Below are 24702 nucleotides of genomic sequence, written 5' to 3'. Positions count from 1 at the left end.
GTTGGTGTCGGTAGTGGGCGTGGTCACGTTCACTAGGAATTAAAGCGCCTGATAACCTGCATGTTGGTGTTGGTAGTGGGCGTGGTCACGTTGACTGGAATTAAAGTGCCTGATAACGTGCATGTTGGTGTTGGTAGTGGGCGTGGTCACGTTCACTAGGAATTAAAGCGCCTGATAACCTGCATGTTGGTGATGGTAGTGGGCGTGGTCACGTTGACTAGGAATTAAAGCGCCTGATAACCTGCATGTTGGTGTCGGTAGTGGGCGTGGTCACGTTGACTGGAATTAAAGCGTCTGATAACCTGCATGTTGGTGTCGGTAGTGGGCGTGGTCACGTGACTGGAATTAAAGTGCCTGATAACCTGCATGTTGGTGTCGGTAGTGGGCGTGGTCACGTTGACTGGAATTAAAGCGCCTGATAACCTGCATGTTGGTGTTGGTAGTGGGCGTGGTCACGTTGACTGGAATTAAAGTGCCTGATAACCTGCATGTTGGTGTCGGTAGTGGGCGTGGTCACGTTGACTGGAATTAAAGCGCCTGATAACCTGCATGTTGGTGTTGGTAGTGGGCGTGGTCACGTTGACTGGAATTAAAGTGCCTGATAACCTGCATGTTGGTGTCGGTAGTGGGCGTGGTCACGTTGACTGGAATTAAAGCGCCTGATAACCTGCATGTTGGTGTTGGTAGTGGGCGTGGTCACGTTGACTGGAATTAAAGTGCCTGATAACCTGCATGTTGGTGTCGGTAGTGGGCGTGGTCACGTTGACTGGAATTAAAGCGCCTGATAACCTGCATGTTGGTGTTGGTAGTGGGCGTGGTCACGTTGACTGGAATTAAAGCGCCTGATAACCTGCATGTTGGTGTTGGTAGTGGGCGTGGTCATGTTTGTGTACATGGGGTATGAGGTTGACAGGAGGGGTTTAAATCCTCCAGAAAGAGGAAACAGGGTGTGTGAGAGCTGTCAATCATGCCTACAAAATTGATTATAAAAACATCTATAAAGTTCATCTTCTTGCTGTCAGAAATAAAAAGGTAGTTCCTGTTCTCCATAAAGCAACTCACACAAAAACGCTAAATCACACAAAAACGCTAAATCACACAAAAACAACTATTTTAATTCGTAACGTACATTGTGGCACAGAGGAAAGGGCAACAATGAAGATTAAAGCCTCTGCTGGCGACGCCCGAGCGATGAACTGCTGTGGATCGGTCCCGACACGCCTTCTGATGACTTGTTCCCTGGTGCTGGTCGTGCCGTTACGAGATAGAAAAGCGATAAAACAATGTACATACCCCCCCCCGCCCCATTTTAAAAATAAAGGTTATAAGGGCGCGGTGAGCAAGGCGCTGATCGGAAGGCCACATAATACGGACTTGACATAAAATATAAAAGCTACAGACGCGAGGCGTGCCGCGGTCACGGGTGGGGGGGGGTCATTTGGAGAAAAAAAAAAAAAAAAGAAAAGTGTAAAATGAAGAATATATGTCGACTTTGTCAGCCATTTAAAATGTGTTGCGGTGAATAAATAAAGCGGAAAGGCACATGCAGCGGGCTGCGGAGGGGCGGAGCTCCTCCCTCATTTGTTCCTGGCGGCGAGGGGCTTGCGGCTGATCTTCTTCGACTTGTCGTTGTTCTTCTTCGGCGGCTCCGGGTTGGCCTGCATGTGGCGTCCGTACAGGCTGCAAGACACAACAGACAACGCAAGCGGTTTTTTACGGCGACCTGGCGGGCGGGGCCGAGGGAGAAGCGTTCTGCTCCACCAGCCCCCTGCCCATGTAAGAGCCACTCATGGACTCTGCAGAGTGACAGGGGAAGAGATGAGGGGTCTCCACACGCCCAGCAGACATGAAATGGTGGTGGTGAGGAGACGAGGAGCTGACAGACTGGATCCTGGTGGTCACCTATCGGTCACCTGATCTCAAATCACGGCACCCAGAAAACTCTAATTATAGTAAACTAATTTATTAGTAAATTAGTAAACTAATGTAATTCCAATTTGTAAAAAAAAAAAAATCACGTCTTTAAGTAGCTAATTCATGACCTTCGAGGTCTTTTTTTTTTCTGTGAGTACATATTTTATATAAGAATTTCAATGATCGTGTGACTGCTTTGCTTAAGAATTATTGGCTTTAATTTGAAATGTAAAAAATACATTTTGTGCTAACGTGTTTATGTAGCTGATTCATACGTCTTATTACACGTGTACGTTTTATGATGCTGTGGACTTGGATGATGTTGTACTGGTTATTTTGGGAATTTTGCTGTACGCCGTTCCAACTTGATCACTAGAGGACAAAACGACGCACCAACAACGAACCATAATGAGAGAAAATGAGTCTAAATTCCACATGAAACATGAGTGGAGGCACGAAATGAGGCTCCGCCGAACGGAGCCGGTAGACGGGGGTCCAATTACTCTACCGCACTCGTTTACAAGAAACAGCTTAAATGGGATTCCAACCTCTGCGGTTCACACACGCGCGCACACACACACACACACACACACACACACATGCACGCACATATACACACACACATACATACACATGACACACGCACGCACACTCACATACACGCATGCACACTCTCACACACACACACACACGCACGCACACACACACACACACACACACACACACACACACACACATGCACGCACATATACACACACACATACATACACATGACACACGCACGCACACTCACATACACGCACGCACACTCTCACACACACACGCACATACACGCGCACGTGCGCGCACATACACACACACACACACACATGGAGAGCAGCCATACGGTGGCAGTGAAGTTGGGTAAAGTGACGCTCGTCTTTCTCAAACTGTTGTCCCGGGGGACCGAGACCCCCCGCCTTTTTTGACTGGGACGAGGACAGAACACCCCTCTGGGGGGAGACTGATCCTCCAGCAGAGGCCCGAGCGCTCCGTCACGTCTGGAGGAGCCAAGATCCCGACACACACACGCACACGCACGCACACACACACACACACAGACACACGCACACACACACACGCACACACACACGCGCACACACACACGCGCACACACACACACGCACACACGCACACACACACACACAAACACAAACACACAGAGGGAGAGCGAGCGAGCCGACTTCAACTTTTCACCGACTAACAAACACGTTAAAATGACTCCTCAGAAGACGGGTTCTGCTAGAGAACCCCGTCCTGAAGTTTTTCAACGATTCCGGTGTAGCGAAGGCGCCCGAGACGCCAGACGGACTCGGGATCGGGGGGGGAGTGAAGGGTGACGATCGGCGCTCAATTACAGGAAAAGCAGAATTACTCATTCTGTCGATACGGAGCTCGCCGCGTCCCACTAACAAGCCGCCTGTCGGTGACGGAGTGCCGCCATGTCCTGATGGATGAGTTTTCAGAGACGGAGGGAAAAAAATCTACTGTCACAAAAACGGAAATCGCTCGATACGGAGCAGCGTGGCGGCGGAGGAGACGGATGCGGAGCTGCTCGCAGGCCAAGGATGCGGAGTGTGTGTCTGCACTCCGTCCTGGACGCAAGTTCTGGTCCTTGGGCCCGAGGGCCGTCGTCATGGCGATGCCTCCCCATCCTTCAAAGATCTGGCCGTGAAGCAACCCGCCCAGAGGACACAGAAGCCTGAAAGGGACGAGAACCGCTTCAAACTCACGGGCTCATGCAGAAGCGGCGGCGCTAAAACTATTTAAATGCGGTGGAGAAAAATTCAAATGAACTTTCTGAAGGGTGGAGGAGGAGGAGGAGGAGGAGGAGGAGGAAGAGGAGAGGGAAAGCAGTTCTTTCTTTCACGGTTCCTGCATCACAAGCGCTCAGAACAACTCTTCTCATCTGCTCACGGGTCAGTGGTTATTTCTGGAAACACAGAGCAGAGCTTCTGAGCGCAGGGGCGGTTTCTCTGCCACGGATTAATCCTGATCTGAGATCAGATGGTACCTCAGGGCTCCGGGCCTCTTAGCAAGACTAGTCAATCACAAGGAGAATCTGAAGCGGTGCAATTCCACACCAAATCAGACGATCTTTGCTAACAATTGTGGAGAAATTGACAGGAATAAAAATATCAATAATATCAGCAGTTATACGAATATTTTACAGATTTGTCAGGAGTAGTTTTGCTGTGTTGTTGACTGATGGCTGCACATTAAAAGGTCCCCCGACATTATTTTTTTTATTGCTTGTTGGTCCCCTAATACTGTATCTGAAGTCTCTTTCCAAAATTCAGAAATTCAGTTTTCCCAGGACGCGCCGTTTCCGTGTCTGTAGCTTTAAATGCTAATGAGGAGGAGAGCGGCCAGAAGAAGTTTGTGGAAATTAAGTCAACACTTGCCGCAAAAAAAAAGTCGTTTTTCCATAAAAATTATGGTTATTACATTTTTTTCAAGAAAACAATTAAACTGGTCCTTCAGAGTAAAAAAAAAAAAACAAAAAACATTTCTGCACATTTTTACATCCAATCACCAAGCAACTGTAATGCTTCACACGTTTGGAAGCCACGACGGTCGGTGGAGATAATGTTTTAGGGGAGGGGCGGGAAATTCTCTGTGCAGAAAAAGCATGAGAAACAGGTGGTAACCTTTCCCCTTATGACGTCATAAGGGGGACAAATTTCAGTTACGTTACATTACGTTGACTATCGTGTCATGTCGTTTTGTTACGTAGAGCTCTGCAGTTGTGGAACAGCTTGCCTGTCAGTGTCCGGGACTCAGACACAGTCTCAGTGTTTAAATCCAATCTCAAAACCTCTCTGTTTTCTCTGGCTTTTTGCTAAAGTCCTAGACCCTCATTTCACTTGATTTTGACGCAGTGCCAATTATAAAGTCCAGTTTATCACAGAGTCCCCCTGTTATACACAGACAAAGTTAAATTCACCAGTTAGGCTGTCCTAGTTAGGGTAGCGGGCCACTGTAGCACCAATATACCATTATAACCACATATTTCAGTATCGGTCGTACAGTGCAACCGTCTGCCGCTGCTTCTGTTTGTTTTTCTCCGAGACACGGAATCAAGCGTCCAGACTACTGGCAGACCCCAGTGAAGAGACAAGCAGATACATCCTGGTTCCTGACAACTGCTTTACAAGGACAAAACATGAAACAAACCAGAGGGTCACCACAGCCACCACCACCGTTACAACTACAGCTTCAGGGATCTTCAAATGGACCAGTAACATCATTATGGACACATAATCTAGACCATGACACAGAATACATCCTGGACTTCTCCAACCCTACAACTGTAGGACTTATTATTATATCATATCCAACCCTGCACTGACTATTTGCAGGCTCACTCTACCCTGGAAGGGGGTCCCTATCTGTATCACTCCTTCCCAAGGTTTCTTCCTTTCTTTTTTTTCTCTCTCCTAGAGTTTTTTGTGTGGAGTTTTTCCTTGTGTGCAGAAGGGTCAAGTGTGGGGGGGGTCAACTGTAGGGCCTGTAAAAGCCCATTGAGACATACTGTATGTGATTTTGGGCTATATAAGAAATAAATGTTGTTGTTGTTGTAGAGTAACATTGCGTTACGTCGAGTGACACGCCGTTGTGTCGAGTCACGCGCCGTTGCGTTACGTTACGTCGAGTGACGGGCTGTTACGTCGAGTGACGCGCCGTTGCGTTACGGCGCGTGATGCGCTGTTGCGTTACGTCGAGTGACGCGCCGTTGCGTTACGGCGCGTGATGCGCTGTTGCGTTACGTTACGTTGAGTGACGCGCTGTTGCGTTACGTCGAGTGACGCGCTGTTGCGTTACGTCGAGTGACGCGCCGTTGCGTTATGTTACGTCGAGTGACGCGCCGTTGCGTTACGGCGAGTGACGCGGCGTTGCGTTATGTCGAGTGACGCGCCGTTGCGTTACGTCGAGTGACGCGCCGTTGCGTTGCGTTGCGTTACGTCGTGTGACGCGCCGTTGCGTTACGTTGCGTTACGTCGTGTGACGCGCCGTTGCGTTACGTCGAGTGACGCGGCGTTACCTGGAGCTACCGTTGCACTGATTGAGTTTAAAACACGTTGAGGAGGCGCGGCTCCCCTGCCTCGGACTAAATGAGCTCTGAAGGATCAGTGTTGACAGATGCGTGCTGGTGTCAGGAGTAAATTGGGGCTGTTTTACATGCGTTGAGGGGGGGCGTGTGGCAGGGGGCGCGGTGCGTGTGGCAGGGGGCGCGGTGAGTGCAGAATAAAATGGGAATGTGGATCACTGGAGCGTTTTCGCTCTGACAGCGTCCCAGCGGACTGACATGACTGCCGGGCGTGGAGAGAATACTGAGGAGACGTACGGGCCAGACGCTAAAAATCGGATCCATGGAGAGATCACCGCAGATCACCTCTGACCTCGAGACTCGAGACGCACTAATCATCCCGTTACTACAGTCATTAATCGTGACTGATCAAATTATTGAGAAACGGAAAGTGTGCTGTTGTTCTGCCTCGGCCGCAGCACCCATCCCCAACACCGTGAAGAGCAGGGATCGATGAGGCCGCGGTGGCCTCGTTACAACACCACCGTCGCATTTACAGCATTTATCAGACGCCCTTATCCAGAGCAACTTACAATCAGTATTACAGGGACAGTCTCCCTGGAGCAATTTTTTAGGGTTAAGTGTCTTGCTCAGGGACACAATGGTAGTAAGTGGGATTCGAACCCGGGTCTTCTGGTTCATAGGCGAGTGTGTTACCCACTGGGCTACTACCACCCTAGCACGGTCGCCACGGCCCACCGCAACGTCGAAACATTTCCCATTCGTCTGAGAGGGGGCGGCGCTGACGGCCGTCCCAGCGAGCGCTTAAAGCCAATTAAAACCGGGAACGCCGCTGCCCACTTAATGGAATCTGATTCTTGATGTGGCCTCCGACTTTCTTACGCTCGTCCTCAATTCCACTCGGGTTAATTAATCTCACTTACAGACGCTCGGTGTGTGTGCGCATTCTGGATCTATTTATATGTGTGTGTTTAACGTGTGTGTGTGTGTGTTTGGGGGGTTTAGTCTTTGTGGCTTCTGCTCATGATGAATGTGAGAAAAAAGCTCAACTCATCGATCAGACGTGGTGCTTTTAAAACGGTTTTTAAAAAGGCGAAGTGGCCGGAGAGAGCACCCTGCAGAACACCCGCTTAATGAACTTCTCCTGTCCGCTGGTGCAGAGCCGACCAGCATGGCGGACCGGCTTCACATGTATAAAATTATACATTCCGCATATACACACACACACACACACACACACACACAGAGCAGAGAGGCGCTCTGGAACTCTCTTTCGGCTACATTCCCAATAAACCACAGTCCAAAAAAACAAGAAGTTTCTACCATTCTACCAGCTACCAAATGACTTTTTCTATAGATTCTTGTTGAATTATCTTCTCAGTTGGACCAGGGTGTGCTTCAGTTGAAAATGTAGATGAACATTTCTGCCGGAACCATGATGTTTTAATTAAAATTTTTGGTTTGCTGATCGTAGGTCTACTCTCCTCTCCACTGCAGGCGTCACAGTTGCTGTAACATTTCGGTCCTCTACAGCAGATGCTGCGATTGGGACATGTTCACTAACATCAATTGGGAGGAAATGAGAAGTTAAGGGAACGGTGGAGGAAGAAAGGAGGCTCGACCTTGTGCCAAGAGTTGCCAGAATTGGGCTTCTCAACAACAAACGGTTCCCTAAATTTAAACCCAAATCCACCCAATCTGGCAACAAGCAGCCCAAGGTCAAGCCTCCTTCCCTCCTCCACCGTTCCTTTCAGGTTAAACTTGCTCGTAGTTCCACTTGGAGAGATTATTACCGTCGGAGAACCGTGTGCATACACTCCTCACACCATTAAACCCAACACACACCAACAAGGCCACAGGAAATCCATCCTGCTGCTCGATGTGATCAAGAGACAGTGATTAAATGGGGTCGGACGACCGTTCCGCTGACCGGGGCCCGATCGGCCAAGTTCTGGCATGGAGGAGACCTTCAGGTGGAGTTCAAGTTCTCAGCGTCACAGCGTCCCCTCGAATTTCCGGAGACTGCAGAGGACAGGACGGCCGCTGACTTGGTCCAGAAAGAACGAGTCCTCGTCACGGAGGGGCGTGACTGATAACCGGTACCTTCGCCGGACTAATGAGAAGCAACGTGGCCTCCTGTGTGCCGAGCGTTCCGAGCGGCTCCGGTTCACAGAGGTCGACAAGAATCCCGACAGGAAGTGGATCCGGGAGGAACGTTTCATTAAAACTAAAGACATAAAGCAGTAGACAGAGAGGGATGAAGAGCCCGACTGAAGATCCTTCAGATCAGAACCGTGGCCCACTAGGGTAAAAAAAAGAATGGTGGCGTGAGGAAAGAGACAGGCCGTGTTGCCAGGTTGGGTGGTTCCGAATGTAGAATGTCGATATTTGCATTTAAGGAGACCATGAAACTGCTGCTTTAACCCTGAACATCTTGGTAGGCCTTCAAACATCGATCCAGAAATTGATAAAGAAATGGAGTCATCAGCAGAATCGACGATGACATCAATCACATCAAATCCTGTTCTAAAAGATGGACAACACGTGCAACACGTGCAGTAGTTACAGGGACAGCCCCCCCCCTGGAGACCTGCTCAGGGACACGATGGTAGTAAGTGGGGTTTGAACCTGGGTCTTCTGGTTCACAGGCGAGTGTGTTACCCCACTAGGCTACTACCACCCAGCAACGCAACTGAAGTGATCGTGGTGGGGCGGGGCTTCCCAGCATGCCCCTCTCCCGGAGCTGCTCTGAGCACGTGCGGAATGAACAAATGCAGGCGAGACGAGTGGAAACACACGCGTCTCTCTGCCACCAGATGAACGGGTGGGATCAGCAGGGTCCAGGCAGGGTCCAGGCCTGGCTTCATTCGGAGGAGAACCACCGGGCCACAGCGGGGTCAGACCACTCCTCCCACTCACTTAACCAGGCGTCTCCCCCGAGACACGCGCACAGACGTAACCAGCAGGAATTACAGGAGACGAGGAGGACAAGGAGGACAGCGGAGATGAATAAAAGATGCGCGTGTATGTTCAGTATGTTAATGTGTTAATGTTCCACGAGTCGGCAGCAACTTCCTGTCAGATCACAGATTCTTCTGTCAGGTTAACAAGACACTGTATGAAATATGCAGGGCAGGTACACACACACACACACTCACTGACACACACACACACACACACTCACTCACACTCACTGACACACACACACACACTCACTCACACTCACTGACACACACACACACACACACACACACACACTCACTCACTCACACTCACTGACACACACACACACACACACACACTCACTCACTCACACACACACACTCACTGACACACACACACACACACACTCACACACTCACTGACACACACACACACACACACACACACTCACTCACTCACATACACACACTCACTGACACACACACACACACACACTCACTGACACACACACACACACTCACACACTCACTGACACACACACAAGCGGGAAATCAGACGACAGAAAAACCCCGAGCTGCCGACCCTCAACCTGAACCAGGAGAAACTCTCCAGCTGACTGAACATTTCATCGCCGGTTAGTGACACTTCGGGTCCGACTGGCCACCGGGCGGACGGATGGACGCTGTGTGTGTGTGTGTGTGTGTGTGTGAGAGTGTGTGTGTGTGCTGAAGGACATTAAGGCAGGTGTGAATGAAACTGTTGGTGCATGTTGGCGTGTGCTGCTCCGTTAACACCTTGTCTGATATGAGCCCCCCCCCCCCCCCCCCCCCCACCACACACACACACACACACACACACACACACGTACAATAATGCTGCTGCGATTATAGGATAAAATACAGCATTAAGATCAAGAAGAATTCGATTGTCAGACCGCAGTTTTCTGGCTGGGCCGAATTTTAAATGTTGTAGCTTTATGAAATGTTTATGATCTGTTTATGATAAATGGGGGGGTAGCAGCCTAGTGGGTAACACACTCGCCTATGAACCAGAAGTCCCAGGTTCAAACCCCACTTACTACCATCATGTCCCTGAGCAAGACACTTAACCCTGAGTGTCTCCAGGGGGGGACTGTCCCTGTAACTACTGACTGTAAGTCGCTCTGGATAAGGGCGTCTGGTAAATGCTGGAAATGTAAATGGGATTTGGAACGTTTCCAACCGCCAGGTTTTAATTCTCGACTTTTAAAATGCGCAGGTCCTTTATTAAACTCGGCGTAACCGGGGAGTAAAAACCGTGGCAGAACGTTGAGACCCCAGAAGAGCGGCGTTACTATTCACGGCGCGGCCCTGCAGCTCATTTCCATGATGTTCGGGTTCAGATGCGAGAAGAACCGGGTGGACGCGGCGATGGAGGGGGAAGCGGGACAGAGACGGCACTGTGCGCCGAGGACACACACACACACACGGTGAAACAACAGCGGCTCTCTTCCCGCCGTCCACGGCCCCACAGCCGCCGGGTCCTGACATCTCCCCCCTAATGGGACATCGAGGTCTCGGGCCAGAACAATTATTCCGGCCATGACCGGGTGAACAAGCACATTTCCCAGATGCTAATGAGAGCGTCCGCCCGAAAACCGACACGGCCGGAGTTATTTTACTTTCAGTCGAGTCCAGCGGACATTTTATCATCTTCTTCACGTCGTAGGAAAATCGCATTTTAGATGAAAGTCTACTTAACTAATAAGAAGAAGCACCGGGTTTATTTTAGTCTTTTTTTACGTCTCGTTTCCGTCACGTCGTAAAGGTTCCTTCATGATGAGAACCAGTTTATCACGTTGAGGAGAACCTCCACCCAGCCGGGCCGGTTCCAGCGTAGAAGAACCGAATTACTGACGCTCTGATTCAATAATTGTTAAACCCGAACTTCAACACCCAAACAGTAAACCTGGTCACCTGCTCGCCTGGAGAGACGAATAAAACTTCATCACCATCACCATCATCATCATCATCATCTGACGGAACGATTTATCGCCTGCCGCTCTCCGGCCACGACAGTCTGCGATCAGCGGCGCGAACGAAATCGACCACCGAGCGCAGCGGGGGAGCAGAAATCAATGCAAGAACAGCGCTGATAAAACCGATAACACAAAAACACACACACACACACACACACGTCACCACCGCCATCACGATGATGCGGCAAAATGACACTTTTCAATGACGTTACATATTAACTGTAGAAAAGAAGCGCACACACACAAACACACGTGCGCACACACAGACACACTCACATGCATGCACACACACACACACACGCACACACACAGACAGACACAGAGACACACACACACACAAACACACGTGCGCACACACACACAAACACACTCGCGCACACACAGACACACACAAACACACTCGCACACACACACACACATACATGCAAACACACACATACACACACGCACACACACAGACAGACACAGAGACACACACACACACACACACACACAAACACACGTGCGCACACACAAACACACTCGCGCACACACAAACACACTCACACACACACACACACACATACATGCAAACACACACATACACACACGCACACACACAGACAGACACAGAGACACACACACACACACAAACACACGTGCGCACACACACACAAACACACTCGCGCACACACAGACACACACACACACACACTCGCACACACACACACACACACACAAGGCTTTGGAGGGTTAGATCAGTTCCAGTGTGCGGTTCGCGGTTAAACGGTGCAGGAGGAGGATTTGTCCGCCTTCCTGTCGGAGGGGATTGGGAAGTTGTGCAGAAGCCGGAATTCATCCCTAAACTTCAACCGGATCAGTCGGCTTTTTCCGAACCGCACTCTTCATCACGTCCCCTGCTGGCGCATGCGGCCGTTTCCTTTACTTTTCTCTGCGTTTACTGCAGTCTGTCATGATGCCTCATATTCACCAGGCAGCGCCACCTAGTGGAGCTTCCATATATGACGCTGAATATAGACTTACTTTTGAAATGGTTTTACTATAAATTGCCAATCACAATTAAAACAGCTTCAATAAAATTCAGCTGATTTCAATAAGCGGGTAAAAAATAATGACATATGATAAGTAGTAGTAGTCTAGATACCTACAACATCCCAGGGTGCTAGTAGCCTAGTGGGGTAACACACTCACCTGTGAACCAGAAGACCCAAGTTCAAATCCCACTTACTAACATCTGAGCAAGACACTTAACCCTGAGTGTCCCCAGGGGGACACTGTCCCTGTAACTACTCTCTCTGGATAAGGCCGTCTGGTAAATGCCATTAATGTAAATCCCACCATTATAAAACTGATCATTGTTAAGTCCAGTCCTGAAGCCTGAGATGATCTACACTCCACCAAGAGACGTCCGGCTAACACCACTCAAGTCTGCTGAGGATTTGGAACCGGCAGCCCCTCACTTCCTGTCCTCGGAGACCCCGAGACTGTATTCTGGAGACTGGGGCCGGTATTCCGAGCGGAATGTCGGGATTTTATATGAAGGAGGTGTGATGGTCTATTTAATGCTCTGAGGCCCCCCTGCACAGCCGCCGGCCAGCCATGTTTTACACCGTCTTATTGGCCCATCCATCACTTCCCAGCAGCCCTCCCGAGCAGGGGGATTGTGGGATACGGCCTCTGAGGCAGCTGATCAGGGGTCACGGCTGCAGCGGCGCAACAGAGGCAGGAAGTTGCTGTCAAACCTGGGAAGTGTGAGGGCATTTCAGGAAGTGTGTGTGTTTGTGTGTGTAAGACACTAATTTGAGAAGAGGGTCAAAACACCAAGTGCAACCCAGATAGACCTAAACACACGCACACAATCTGTGTTATTACCATGTTATTACCATGAAATTCAACTTTACATACACAATGAAACTGACTGATATGAGAACATTTTAACCAAGAAGCACCGAGCAGGTCTCACACACACACACACTCACACACACACACACACACACACACACACACACACACACACTCCTACAGACGTAATTAGAAGCAGGACAGCGACTCACTATTTGTACGTCTCGGAGCGGACGTACTCAAACACATGAGACACGCCCAGCTGGAACTGGTCGGCGATGGGCGTCACCCAGGGGTTATTCTCCGCCTTAAAGACCTGCTTAGGTCCGGTCAGGTCCAGGTTGCCTGGGAGACGAGGGAGAGAGATCATTAAATCGCTTGTGATCAGCGGCGGTTGGCCCGGTTCAACTCAACAGACCCTCGGCACAGAAAGCACAACCAACAGGGGCGGAGTTATTTATACCTCCTCCTATTCTCTACCTTCTTACTCCCCCCCTCGCTCCCTCTCTCTCCCCGACAGACCTAACGAGGTCGAGCAGAGCGAGGAAGGATTAGGACATGACAGCGGGGTCCTAATAAGCGGCAGAGAGGAGGGAACACACCGAAACACACTCACACACACACAGACGTGGACAATCGGACTCCAACCGCCAATCAGGCGCCGCCATCAGGCCGTTACTCGTTTATTAAAATATCAATTAGAGTCACTCAGGCGGGCGGCCGCTGTGCACATGGCGGGTACTCGTATAGATTCTGCAGTTTAATGTGTGTCTGTGTTTATATGAGTATTTGTAGAGTTTCTACGGTCTGATGTCAGGTCGTTCTGAGGGTCTTCTGCTACATTTTAAGGCCAATTAGGCCCTCCTGGTGTGTGAAGAACACACACGCGCACACACACACACACACACACACACACACTTCACTGATGCTTCCAATATAACAGGAGAGTCCTGCCACGCCCTGTCTCCCGAGAGATCTGTTACACATATTTTATATTTTATGTTAAAGGCATAAACGTTTAATATTTGGTTACGTTTGCAATATTTGCATATTGGTTAATTGTACACTTGCAATATTTGCAATACTGTGGTCTGTAACAGTCGCTAAAGCATCTCACTGCGTATCGTACCGTGTGCGACTGCGTACGTGACGAATAAAATTAGAATTTGAGAGACATCGGTCGTACGAATACGGGCGACCGGAACGTGACACCGGGTTTCTGTGGCTCATTAACACTTGCGGAGGTAATTTGGCGGTCGGGGGCGGAGTAAAACGTGGTGTGTGTGTGTGCGTGCGTGTGTGCGTTACCCAGCTCGGGGGGCAGGACGGTCAGACGGTTGCCCTGGATGTGCAGCTCCTTCAGCTGGGTCAGGTCACCCACCTCTTTAGGCAGAGAGACGAGGTCGTTGTCCCTCAGACTCAACTGAAGACAGACAGACAGACAGACACACGTCAGCGGCGTGGAGAAACATGCCCTTTTAAAGTCTTCTTTGTCATTTTGGTGAGTAATGGACGTGTAATAACACACTTTTACATATTTTCGGTGTTAAAGTAACACACGCACGAGCAGAAAGTGGCCGTTTAAGGGAATCGATTTGCGGGGAGTCGGGGAACGGGGATAAATGACTCACGATCTGCAGCTTGGCCAGCTTGCCGATGTCGACGGGCAGCGTCTCGAAGTCGTTGTCACTGAGATAGAGTGCGCGCAGGGTGGCTGGAAAAGGGGAGGGGCAGATGTGAGCGAGGGTTCGGGGGTACGGCAGGCCCGGCCACCGCCTGATCGATACGGCCGCGCGGCACTGATTAATGCACGCGCACACTCGCCAGGATTTACTGCTTGGACGTGGACACACGCGCACACACCTGTGTCTAAACGTGAAAAACGCCACGTTTAGTGAGGTCTGGCCCAACGCAAAAACAACTTAAAAAGGTCAAAGTGCATCTGACTGCAGAGCACTAATCCATGGAACGCATGTAACAGTGAAGTTTTCCCTTTGCAGTCTCCAGCTGCATTTTAAAAGGTGTATTCGGAATACAAAAAAACAAGGGAATACTTTTAGAATACAAATACTGCAATATCAAAAAATTTAATCTCAAATGCTCATTTGGATTCTTGCTGATGCTCTGACAACATCATTATGCAAAAGAAAGCATAATAAAGCTACTTAAAATAATGAATTCTAAACGTTTTCTGAATACATTATGTTTTTATGTGTGGTGGATCAATACATTTATTGCAGCATAATCAGAATTCAACCATCACTAATTTCACCCAACTTTATGAAATAACCTAATCTGAAATATTATATATAAATGTGTCCTCTGTATTTAACAATCACCCTTGTGACAGTGGGCACCATGAAGGGCGCCCGGGGAGCAGTGTGTGGGGACAGGACCTTCATCAAGGGGACCCCAGTGGCACCATGTCGGATTGGGATTCGAACCCGCAACCTTCTGGCCCAACGATGGACACACACACACACACACACACACATATATATATATCTCATTCTATCCAGGATAATAAACTTGTTCTCAGATGAGACATGCGGTCCCTTTCCGGAACGTTCCTGGTCCTGATCAGCCTGACCCCCTCCCACACCGCCTCTGATTGTCTTTAATCACAGGGACTTCGCTCATTAATCAGCCAGACGCTTAATGCGCTGCATGCATCAGTAGTGAACCTCGGGCTGGGCTGATAAATAGACTGTAGGCAGATTAAATACACACACACACACACACACACACACACACACGCACACACACACACACAGATCCAGGGAGCTTGATGAGGAGATACGACACTAATGATCATGATGGAGATGATGACGACGACCTAATATCAGTCTGTAAATGCATCTGCGCTCCAGTTTGAGGATGTTCCTGATCTCGAACGCGATTGGCTGAGGAGTGGACAGAAATTTCTGGATGTTCCACCTTAATATGGTAAAGTGGTAAAATCCCCCCTGCACAGAAATGACAGATAATCGCCATGGAAACGACACATAAAGCCTCCTGGATGCGGGTGTGTGGGGGTGTGTGTGTGTGTGTTGGACTCACTGAGGTAGAAGAAGTTCCCGGGCAGCGACGACTCGTTCAGGTTGTTGTAGGTCAGATCTAGAACCTCCAGGGCAGGGAGGGAACCGAAACCTCTGGGCAGAGAACTCATCCTGTTCATTCTACACACACACACACACACACACACACACACACACACACAACACAAGTGACCTTGCTGGATAAGAAGAGGGTGAGAGTCGAGGTCAGAAACGCTAGAACCTTCTGTTGGTGGATTTATCCGCGGTTCTCCTTCATGTCACCTCTCTGGGTTCGTGTCCACAACTCTTTCATTATCAAAAGACAAATTGCAATGTGGTGACAGGAGCTAAACACACACACACACACACACACACACACACACACACACACACACACACACAGCGGATTTGAAAAAACAAAGAACCTGATTGAACGGGGCGTCTCGCGAAGCAATTACAGGATGGCGGGATTGTTCTCGACAAACGAGATCAGGTACAGATGGACACACTCACACACCCGAGTGCTCCAATTGTCTCACACACACGCGCGCGCGTTAGGGACGTACGGGACGGAATACACCAGGCCAGATTATGTTTGGAAGATTACGGCTGGAGACGACGCCTCAGACGGGAAATCGATATGCGGTGGAGCGGCACCGCTTTAATCCCGCGTGACTTTCTCCCCGGGGACACGCCCCCTGCCAGGAGGTTGGCCCTGGAGGGCGGCGACCGCGGCTCAGAACAATACGAGCAGAAAAGACAAAGATAAACAGACGGAAAGTTCTAGAAACTCGAATTAAACTCCAGCCTTTGGTAAAAATTGTGTTCCAGAACCGCGCGAATCCTGCCCGGCGGATAGATGCTCTCGGATTGGTCCGTATAAAAATTTCACCATGGCAACGTGTGAAACGAGCCAATCAGAGGCAGGACCGCAGGGATAAGCGGGTCGAGATGTGAGCAGAAACGGGAACAGAGCGGAGAACCTGACGAAGACGCCGACGTGGCGTTCACCAACGTGAAGCTCCGCCCCTTAAAACCGAACCATTTCAACCGAAAATAAAAGTGCAGCGTGGGAGTGGAGAGATGCATTGTGGGAGGCGTCCTGCGGGCTCACCCACCCGAGGTTGAGGTGCTTGAGCTTCTGCAGGCTGCTGATTTGGGTCGGCAGATCCTCGATCTGGTTGTTAAACATGTTCAGAACTTCCAGGTTCTTCAGGTCGGCGATGTTTGGTGGAACGGCTGAGGGGAAGAAGAACAGAGAACATCTTCAAATCGGAGGACCTCCACGCTCATCCATCAACGACCACTTCGCTACGGTATCGGTCGGGGCCGGAATCAATCGGCGGGACGCGGCTGCGGCGTCCACTCGGAGGGACGGCGTCGAGGGACGCGGCTCGATGGCGGCGAGGCGACCTGGCGGCTTAACGAGCTCATTAGCAGGCGGGGCCAACGGACGGCCTGTCGCTGACGACTCCATTATAGGCCGCGTATCGAACACTTTAATGATGGAGGCGTTAGCATGGGGCTCCGAAGCGGCCCCGCCTCCCCGCGATGGCCACTTTATTAGAGACGATCGTTGCGGACCAGAGACAAACGGCGATCTGCGGCGGCCAGATTATTAGAGACGCGCCTCCTGCAGGTCTGTGTGATGCGAGATGACGGTGCGAGCAGCCTGAATGTCGACACGTTATTATACGCAGTGAGATGCTTTAGCGACTGATCCAGACCACAGTATTGCAAATGTTGCAAGTATACAATGAACCAATATGCAAATATTGCAAACATAACCAAATATTACACTTTTTTGCCTTTAAGGTAAAACATAACATAGAAATATGTGTAGGTATGTAGGAATGTTTAACAGGTACGTTTAAAAAGGGGGGATTTTAAATCCCATTTAGCATCTGTTGGCGTGCAAAGGATCAATGAAGACGCCCCCACACGCACAACCCAAATAAGGTCAATCGACTGAACCACACGGTATCCAGCAAAGACGTCAGCACGTGTCTGTACGCTTTTATATGCACCCACGTAGGTTAGTGGGATTAAACATTTTTATAATCACACACACACACACACACACACACACATTTATAAAACATCCTTGTTTTTTTAAATAATCGTTACAATATCAATAAAAACCAGCGGCCGACAAAGAGAACGATCGAACCCACATTTGCTGATGCGTCAGATACTCAACCCGTGTGAATTTGTCCACCTCGGGGATTCGAACCGGCAACCTTCCGCTTACGTGAAGGACCTCGGCCACCCCAAAAATGGACTGTTCTCTCTGCTGCGATCATGGACGTCCAACACAGAGAGGATGAGGAGGAGCTTCTTCCCGCAGGCTACACTACACAGTACAGAACTCTAACACACTCCAGCACTTCCACTTTCAATCACTCTGGACTCAACCCCCCCCACACAATCTTTTCACTTTATACCTTGCTGTTACACATATTTTATATTTTATGTTAAAGGCATAATATAAGATGTAATATTTGGTTATGTTTGCAATATTTGCAATATATCAGTCGCTAAAGCATTTCACCGCGTATCAGTGTGTATGTGACGAATAAAATATAAATAAGAATTTTCCAGGCCGCCAATCACGTATCGGAGCGCTCCGGACGTCGGTACTCATGGAACGGAAGATTAATGAAGAGGCAGACCGGGAAGTGACACTCCGAGCCCTTTAATGGCCGAAGAGACGGACAGTAATGGCAGGAATCTGAATAAAGACACCCTTCATCCTCCTCCTCCTCCTCCTCATTACCCACCGGTGTTCGCTCGCCCGCCCGCCCTCTCACCTCCCTGCCCTTCCTTTAATGAAAGGGTTCCCAAATGTCAACGTAGTTCCCGACGAGCCTGAGAAGTTCAGAACGGCGCCAGAGGAGCTGATTAACCCGCGCCAGCCATCAAAGGAGGCGGCGGCTCCTGCAGGTGACTGGCGGCCGCGGATCAAAGCCGATCGCGTTACGCGCCTCTGATCGGCTCCCAAAATAAGCGCTATCGCGCCGCCACATCTCACGAACAGCCGCACCATCCCCGTAACGCGATTTCCCTTATCCGGCCATCTCGGCGCCGGAATATTAATCTGGTTCTCGTTTCCTGCCGGGTAACAGCACAGCGGTCCAGCATTCGCGTCAGGGTTCCACGTCTTTTCCGGGACTCCCCCTGACCAAAGGCCACGATTCTGGGCTGGTAGTGGCCTAGTGGGTAACACACTCGCCTACGAACCAGAAGACCCAGGTTCAAACCCCACTTACTACCATCGTGTCCCTGAGCAGGACACTTAACCCTGAGTGTCTCCAGGGGGGGACTGTCCCTGTAACTACTGACTGTAAGTCGCTCTGGATAAGGGTGTCTGGTAAATGCCGTAAATGTAGACGATTCCCGTGACCTCCCGTGTAGAGAAATGTACATTTGAAGTGGTTGAGGAATTCAAAACTGCATTTGAATATTGCGATTTCCCTATAGAAATGCCTTTTAAATTACTATTATTATTAGCTATTTAACAAATTCTTTTAAATATGTAATGATCATACTAAAATAAACAGGTAATATATATTCATCTGATCTAATTAAATCTAATTCAGGCTAAAAAGAAACAACATGTCAAGGAAGTTAAATAGAACGTTATATAGAACGTTAAATATTAAGACTTCAAAACGTTATGAATGATTTAAAACCCTCAGCAGATATTCAGATTTCTGGTTTGCTGTTACCGTAGACCTGCCAACACAATATGAATTTCTTTCAAAGATGACTTTTCATTTACATGTAACCATACACTCATCAAGAGTGTCTTAAAACAAGAGCATCTGTTAAACAAAATTGAAATAAGAAAATACGTTTAAACAAAGTGTACAGGCCTTAAATAAAATGGTATGTAGTGGAAACACCACATAAATAAAAATTAATATTAACATTACATGGCCCAGTCTAGCCAATAGCATTATCACCTACTTGGGAGGCGGGTATAAAGATGGTAAGGGCCCATCTGATTGGTCGAATTTGGACACACACATGCTTGGCACATAAATTACTGCGCATCCGAAACCGCATACTAGATGGAGGAGACGCAGGGGTCCCGCGTTTTCTACCCCCGGGGGGGGCTGGCCACTCCATGCAGTGTACTGGATAATTCCCCGTGTTATTTTCACAGCACGTGGATTGTCTCTGGACATCTTCTCTCGTCTTGCAAGAGTTTGCTGCAGTGGCGCCTGTGATTAACCCCTTACACGCCGCTCAAACACAGACATTTCTCAGAACGTGGCATCGGCGGACTTTTAACGAGTACTTTAGAAAATGTGGTATCGGTATCGGTGCATCCCTACTATGAATTCGGACATACTACTCGCCTCGCATACTGTTTTTCCACATACAATATATCGGGTGGCGGCAGAGCCCGGCCAATGAGTTGGGACCAGCATGCCTTGCGGGTGAGATGCGCGCCGAGCGCCGGGGACTGTAAATAGTTCACCATGTTACAGGTAAATGTGTTCTGTTGGAGTTCGGGATCTGTGTGCTATGGGGATTTAATGGGAGAAACTTTACACCAGGACGTAGTTGTGTAGGTCTGGAGGAGAAGAAGAGAAGAAGAGTTGTAAAGTCCGGAGGAGAAGGTATTGGCTGCTGGCGCCACCTACTGGCTTACGTTCGATAAAAAGCGTTATTCCGAAACTCTCTTGATGGAGCCGAGTTCTCCTTTCCTGACCTCGCGGCGACGGCTCGTCACAATATCATATAGTATGAGACTTCGGACGCAGCATAAGTTTCATTTATCTAATATTTATCTAGTATACTAATATCGCGATAACGATAATTTTTCGATATATTGTGCAGCCCTACTGCAAACATACTTTTTTTTCCTCTTCCCAGCATACGTTGACTTCACCCATTTGCACACCTTCACCCTACCTGTTACACATATTTTATGTTTTATGTTAAAACCATAAAAGTGTAATATTTGGTATGTTTGCAATATTTGCATATTGGTTCACTGTATACTTGCAATATGTGCAATACTGTGGTCTGTAACAGTCGCTAAAGCATCTCACTGCATATCATACCACATATGACTGTGTATGTGAGGAATAAAATTTTAATTTAACTGTAAAATTGTTCAGGAAGGGACCTTATATAAAAAAATAAAAAAAAATTCTTACTGCTATCTAGACATGCCCCAAATCTGTAAAATAACAAATGATCTCCTACGAGATGGAGAACATCTCTATCTTGTCCGCTTCGTCCATGTCGGAACGTAACTGTAACATTCACTATGTTCCGTCCAACATGTACGTAACTGAAATGACAATGAAGCTCAACTTGAACGTGGCGTTTTTCTGGCATCATTGGTGGACCTCTCGCCTTGATCAGAGATACGGCGGCCGTTATTCTCGCCCTTACAGCAGGAGAAACGTGGCAGATCGGGAAGAAACGTGCGGAGACAATCCGACGGATCTTCATAGGAGTGTGACGTGCGGAGAGCGGAGAAACTTACTTGTCAGCTTGTTGTGGCTCAGGACCAGTTGGGTGACGTTGGACAAGGTGACTGCGAGACAGAAACAGAAGATCGCGGGAGAATCAGTGTTTGCAGGGACGGTCCCCGGTTTAACCATGAGCCGGACACGGCCACGCCCGCTCGTTCTGTCACTCTGCAGCAGGAGAAACATCTGATCACCCAGCCAGCATACTGCTGGTAGAAGATGTGTGTGGGTCGATAGTGACACTGCCTGTATAAATGTTTTCTGGACGTTCTGGAAACGTTAGCCACATCATACAGTGAATGATGAACGGTGTCTGTGCTCTGATTGGCTGGAACTCTTCCCATCGCCCACGTGTGACTGTAAACAGTGTGGGGGGAGGAAACGTGTCCTTTTATGACCGTGTGGGTGACGAAGTAAGATCTGGGGTCAGCGGGGGTCACTTACACAGGCCGGGCACGTCCAGCATGCTGGAGATGCTTCGGTCCGACATGTCCACCTCGACCAGGGCCTTCTCCTTCGTCTCCTCCACGATCTTCTTCAGGGACTTGGACATTTTCTGCAGCGAGAGGGCGAACGGGGAGGAGCATGAGCCGCCTGACGCCAAGCAGCAACGTCCGCGCAACGTCCGCGCAACGTTCCGCGCACATTTACCTTCCTGTCCGCAGTGGATCCCGTCAAACCGCCAGAAAAGGGGCAGAAGTCGTCGCGGCGCGTCTCCGTGTCTCCTGGACGGACGCGCGGCGCGGCTCACACCCTACCGGAAGTTTGGGCGAGAGAGTGGAATTCTCCGCATTCCATAAAAGGGAACTTCCTACTCGCGCGGCGCTTCCCGCCTCCCGTCCAATCGGAGGAGAGGGAAAGCCGGAGGCGGGGCCCGTGCTCCGGCGTCCAATCAGAACGCGGCATTTTGTCACGTGCTCCGTGGGCAAACCAAGACACTATATAAATCCTATTTTTTAATACTATAATTAAGCAATAATTTACATACTATTGCGTTTTACATTATTAATTACTTTAGGAATTATTGTCAATGTATTTCTTAAAATAAATTTTAAAAATGCTGTAAGAAATTAGGTAATTATAGCATGCTAATTATGGTAATTAAAATTAGAGATAGTTGTTTTTTTTGCAACATGAATGCAATGTGAATTGAAAGAAAGAAAGAAAGAAAGCCTGTTTATATCAGAGACAGTAGAAGCAGCACGTTGTCCTCCACCACACACATGCCTACCTTCCACGGTGAAAACATGTCCAGGCAGCGGTGATCCAGCACGGTCCGAGGGCAGCGGAGTCCCTCTGGGCAGACTTCACCCGCCCGGCTTCTACATGCTTCCCCCCCTTCTCTCTCTCTCTGTCTCTCCCTCTCTCTCTCTGTCTGGGCCGTGTAGGGTTAGTTATTACTCCGCCTGAAAAGCGCCGGCCCATATTTTTAGGGGTGATTTGGTGAGTGGCTGAACCTTCGGTCCTCCCTTCTGACCCTGGGCTGGTTCCGAAAAAACGCCAATTGAACCTTGTCTCTGTGCGTCTAGGTTTTCTTTAGCCGCGTGCTCACAACACACGAGTAGAAGTGGAGTAAAAGCCAGACGGTGTGAAGGCCTCATTTATCACCGACTGTCCGACTGTCAGGCCAGCTCCAGAGCAGCTTAACCTAAAATAGATCTCCAAATCAATCATGCCGCGAAATAACGAATCAGAAAAAATCTTTTCTGATGATATGGAATTGCTGATTAATTGCAGGGATTTTAAGGAACGTCCTTCGGATGTCTGCCGACTCTCGCTTTGTATCACGTTACTCTGTAATTGCCCTCTGTGTGTTCAGCCGTTAAAATAAGCTCCACGCCGCACCGGCCGGCCATGCACGTTTGTACCCTGCGGTCAGGGCCGCAGAGCGTTCCGTCTGCCCGGTTCTCACGGGTTCAGAGGTCTCGGCACTGAAGAACGCCGCCGTTCGGACCTTCTTGACTATTAACCGCTTTCCTCAAACCTCAAGCTGAACCGCTGTCCTCTGGAGGACGTGATGTTCCACGAAACACTGGTGCTACAAGTCTGGTCCAGTTTTAATGTACTACAAACAAGAACAATGACCCAGACTGTAAAACCAGGATCACAGAAGTGCAACCAGAAGAACCAGGTGGTTCCAGATGATTCTGCTTCCTGTAGCATTTCCAAGATCGCATCGATGTACCCGTTAAAAACCCCGTGTTTCATTTCAACCAAAAACACACACACGACCAGGTATTCAGGGGTCACATGCCTAGGGCCCCCAAGATTCATCTGATGATGTGCAGAGGAAATTATCCATATTCCAGACCTGGGGTGGAATATGCGGGGACAGTGGTGGCCACCACTGTCGATTAAGGAAGTGTCCCTGTAACCAGAAGGTTGCTGGTTCGAATACCAACCTGCCAAGGTGCCACTGAGGTCCCCCCTTGATGAAGTGAAGTGATTGTCACATGTGATACACGGCAGCACAGCACACGGTGCACACAGTGAAATTTGTCCTCTGCATTTAACCATCACCCTGAGTGAGCAGTGGGCAGCCATGACAGGCGCCCGGGGAGCAGTGTGTGGGGACGGTGCTTTTCTCAGTGGCACTGCCACCACTGCCCCACTTCCCCAAGGTATCGTCCCCACACACTGCTCCCCGGGCGCCTGTCATGGTGCCCACAGTCACCAAGGGTGATGGTTAAATACAGAGGACACGTTTTACAGTGTCACCGTGTGCTGTGCTGCAGTGTCTCACAATGATAATCACTTCCCTTTCTAAAAAGAAAAAAATAACTACTAAGTAAATTTAATTCTGTAATTTTATTTCTACTGTAGAATCAATTAAATCAAGTTATGAATTTCATCACTATGTGTTTGAGTACAAATTGAATCAATTGCCAATCAAAAATAATTAAAAAAAAAATGCTGAAGTTTGGGTTCCAAAGTTTCTGCACTGATGGAGTATTGACATTGTTGCCAGATTGGGCAATTTTAATTAGATTTATTAAAAAACGGCAACCCATGCTTCGTGTAAATGTATTCCAGTAATTAGTTACATTAAATATAGAGCAGATTGTTTCGGCCATGTATGGATATTAAAAAATTAAGTGCTTTTGTTTTTCTACATGCAGCTATTATTTGATCCAAAGGTTATCGCTAATTAAATATATACAATTTAATAAAAAAGTTAGAGCGTTGAAGCCGTGGAAGTGTGATTGAGGTGTAAATGGGACCATGAATGGATCCCCGTCTTGCTGCCCGTCTCTCTGACGTCCGGTCTTCTCCGGCTGTCAGAGCTGTCAGCCGGCCCGGTCCAGGAAGAGGCTCGCAGGGCTTCTCGGGCTGCGACGGCCAAATTAGCCAGTCCAGTAACTCACT

The 24702-nt window shown here is 49.0% G+C and overlaps 1 protein-coding gene across 2 annotated transcripts; it reads right to left on the bottom strand.

The window, feature by feature from the left end:
• Positions 1-1089: 1089 nt before the first annotated feature.
• Positions 1090-22155, bottom strand: rsu1 (Ras suppressor protein 1). 2 transcript variants are annotated; one of them, XM_028970410.1, is made up of 9 exons: positions 21988-22155; positions 21781-21892; positions 21351-21504; positions 16963-17083; positions 15867-15985; positions 14438-14520; positions 14115-14229; positions 13019-13151; positions 1090-1680 (listed from the first exon to the last, which is right to left on the bottom strand). In XM_028970410.1, exons 3-9 carry the CDS (start codon positions 21466-21468, stop codon positions 1578-1580), a joined length of 792 nt encoding a protein of 263 aa, XP_028826243.1. In that variant the 5' UTR covers positions 21469-21504; positions 21781-21892; positions 21988-22155; the 3' UTR covers positions 1090-1577. The 2 variants fall into 2 exon arrangements, with proteins under 2 accessions (XP_028826243.1, XP_028826242.1); XM_028970409.1 differs by having other exon boundaries at positions 21351-21401; positions 21988-22146.
• Between the last annotated feature and the right edge of the window lie 2547 nt (positions 22156-24702).

The sequence above is a fragment of the Denticeps clupeoides genome, chromosome 2 (genome assembly GCF_900700375.1).
Source record: "Denticeps clupeoides chromosome 2, fDenClu1.1, whole genome shotgun sequence".
Lineage (NCBI taxonomy): Eukaryota > Metazoa > Chordata > Actinopteri > Clupeiformes > Denticipitidae > Denticeps > Denticeps clupeoides.
The sequence above is the reverse complement of the archived record's forward strand: the minus strand, read 5'-3'. Positions and strand labels throughout refer to the sequence as shown.

What these genes read in the sequence shown, in the direction of transcription:
- rsu1 (XM_028970409.1), bottom strand. Translation starts at nt 21,889, where the DNA reads ATGTCCAAGTCCCTGAAGAAGATCGTGGAGGAGACGAAGGAGAAGGCC. An exon ending in CGGGAACTTCTTCTACCTCA is followed by an intron (nt 14,521 to 15,866) that starts GTGAGTCCAACA and finishes CCCCTTTTCCAG; the next exon opens with CCACCCTGCGCGCACTCTAT. An exon ending in CGTCCTGCCCCCCGAGCTGG is followed by an intron (nt 13,152 to 14,114) that starts GTAACGCACACA and finishes CTCGTCTCCCAG; the next exon opens with GCAACCTGGACCTGACCGGA.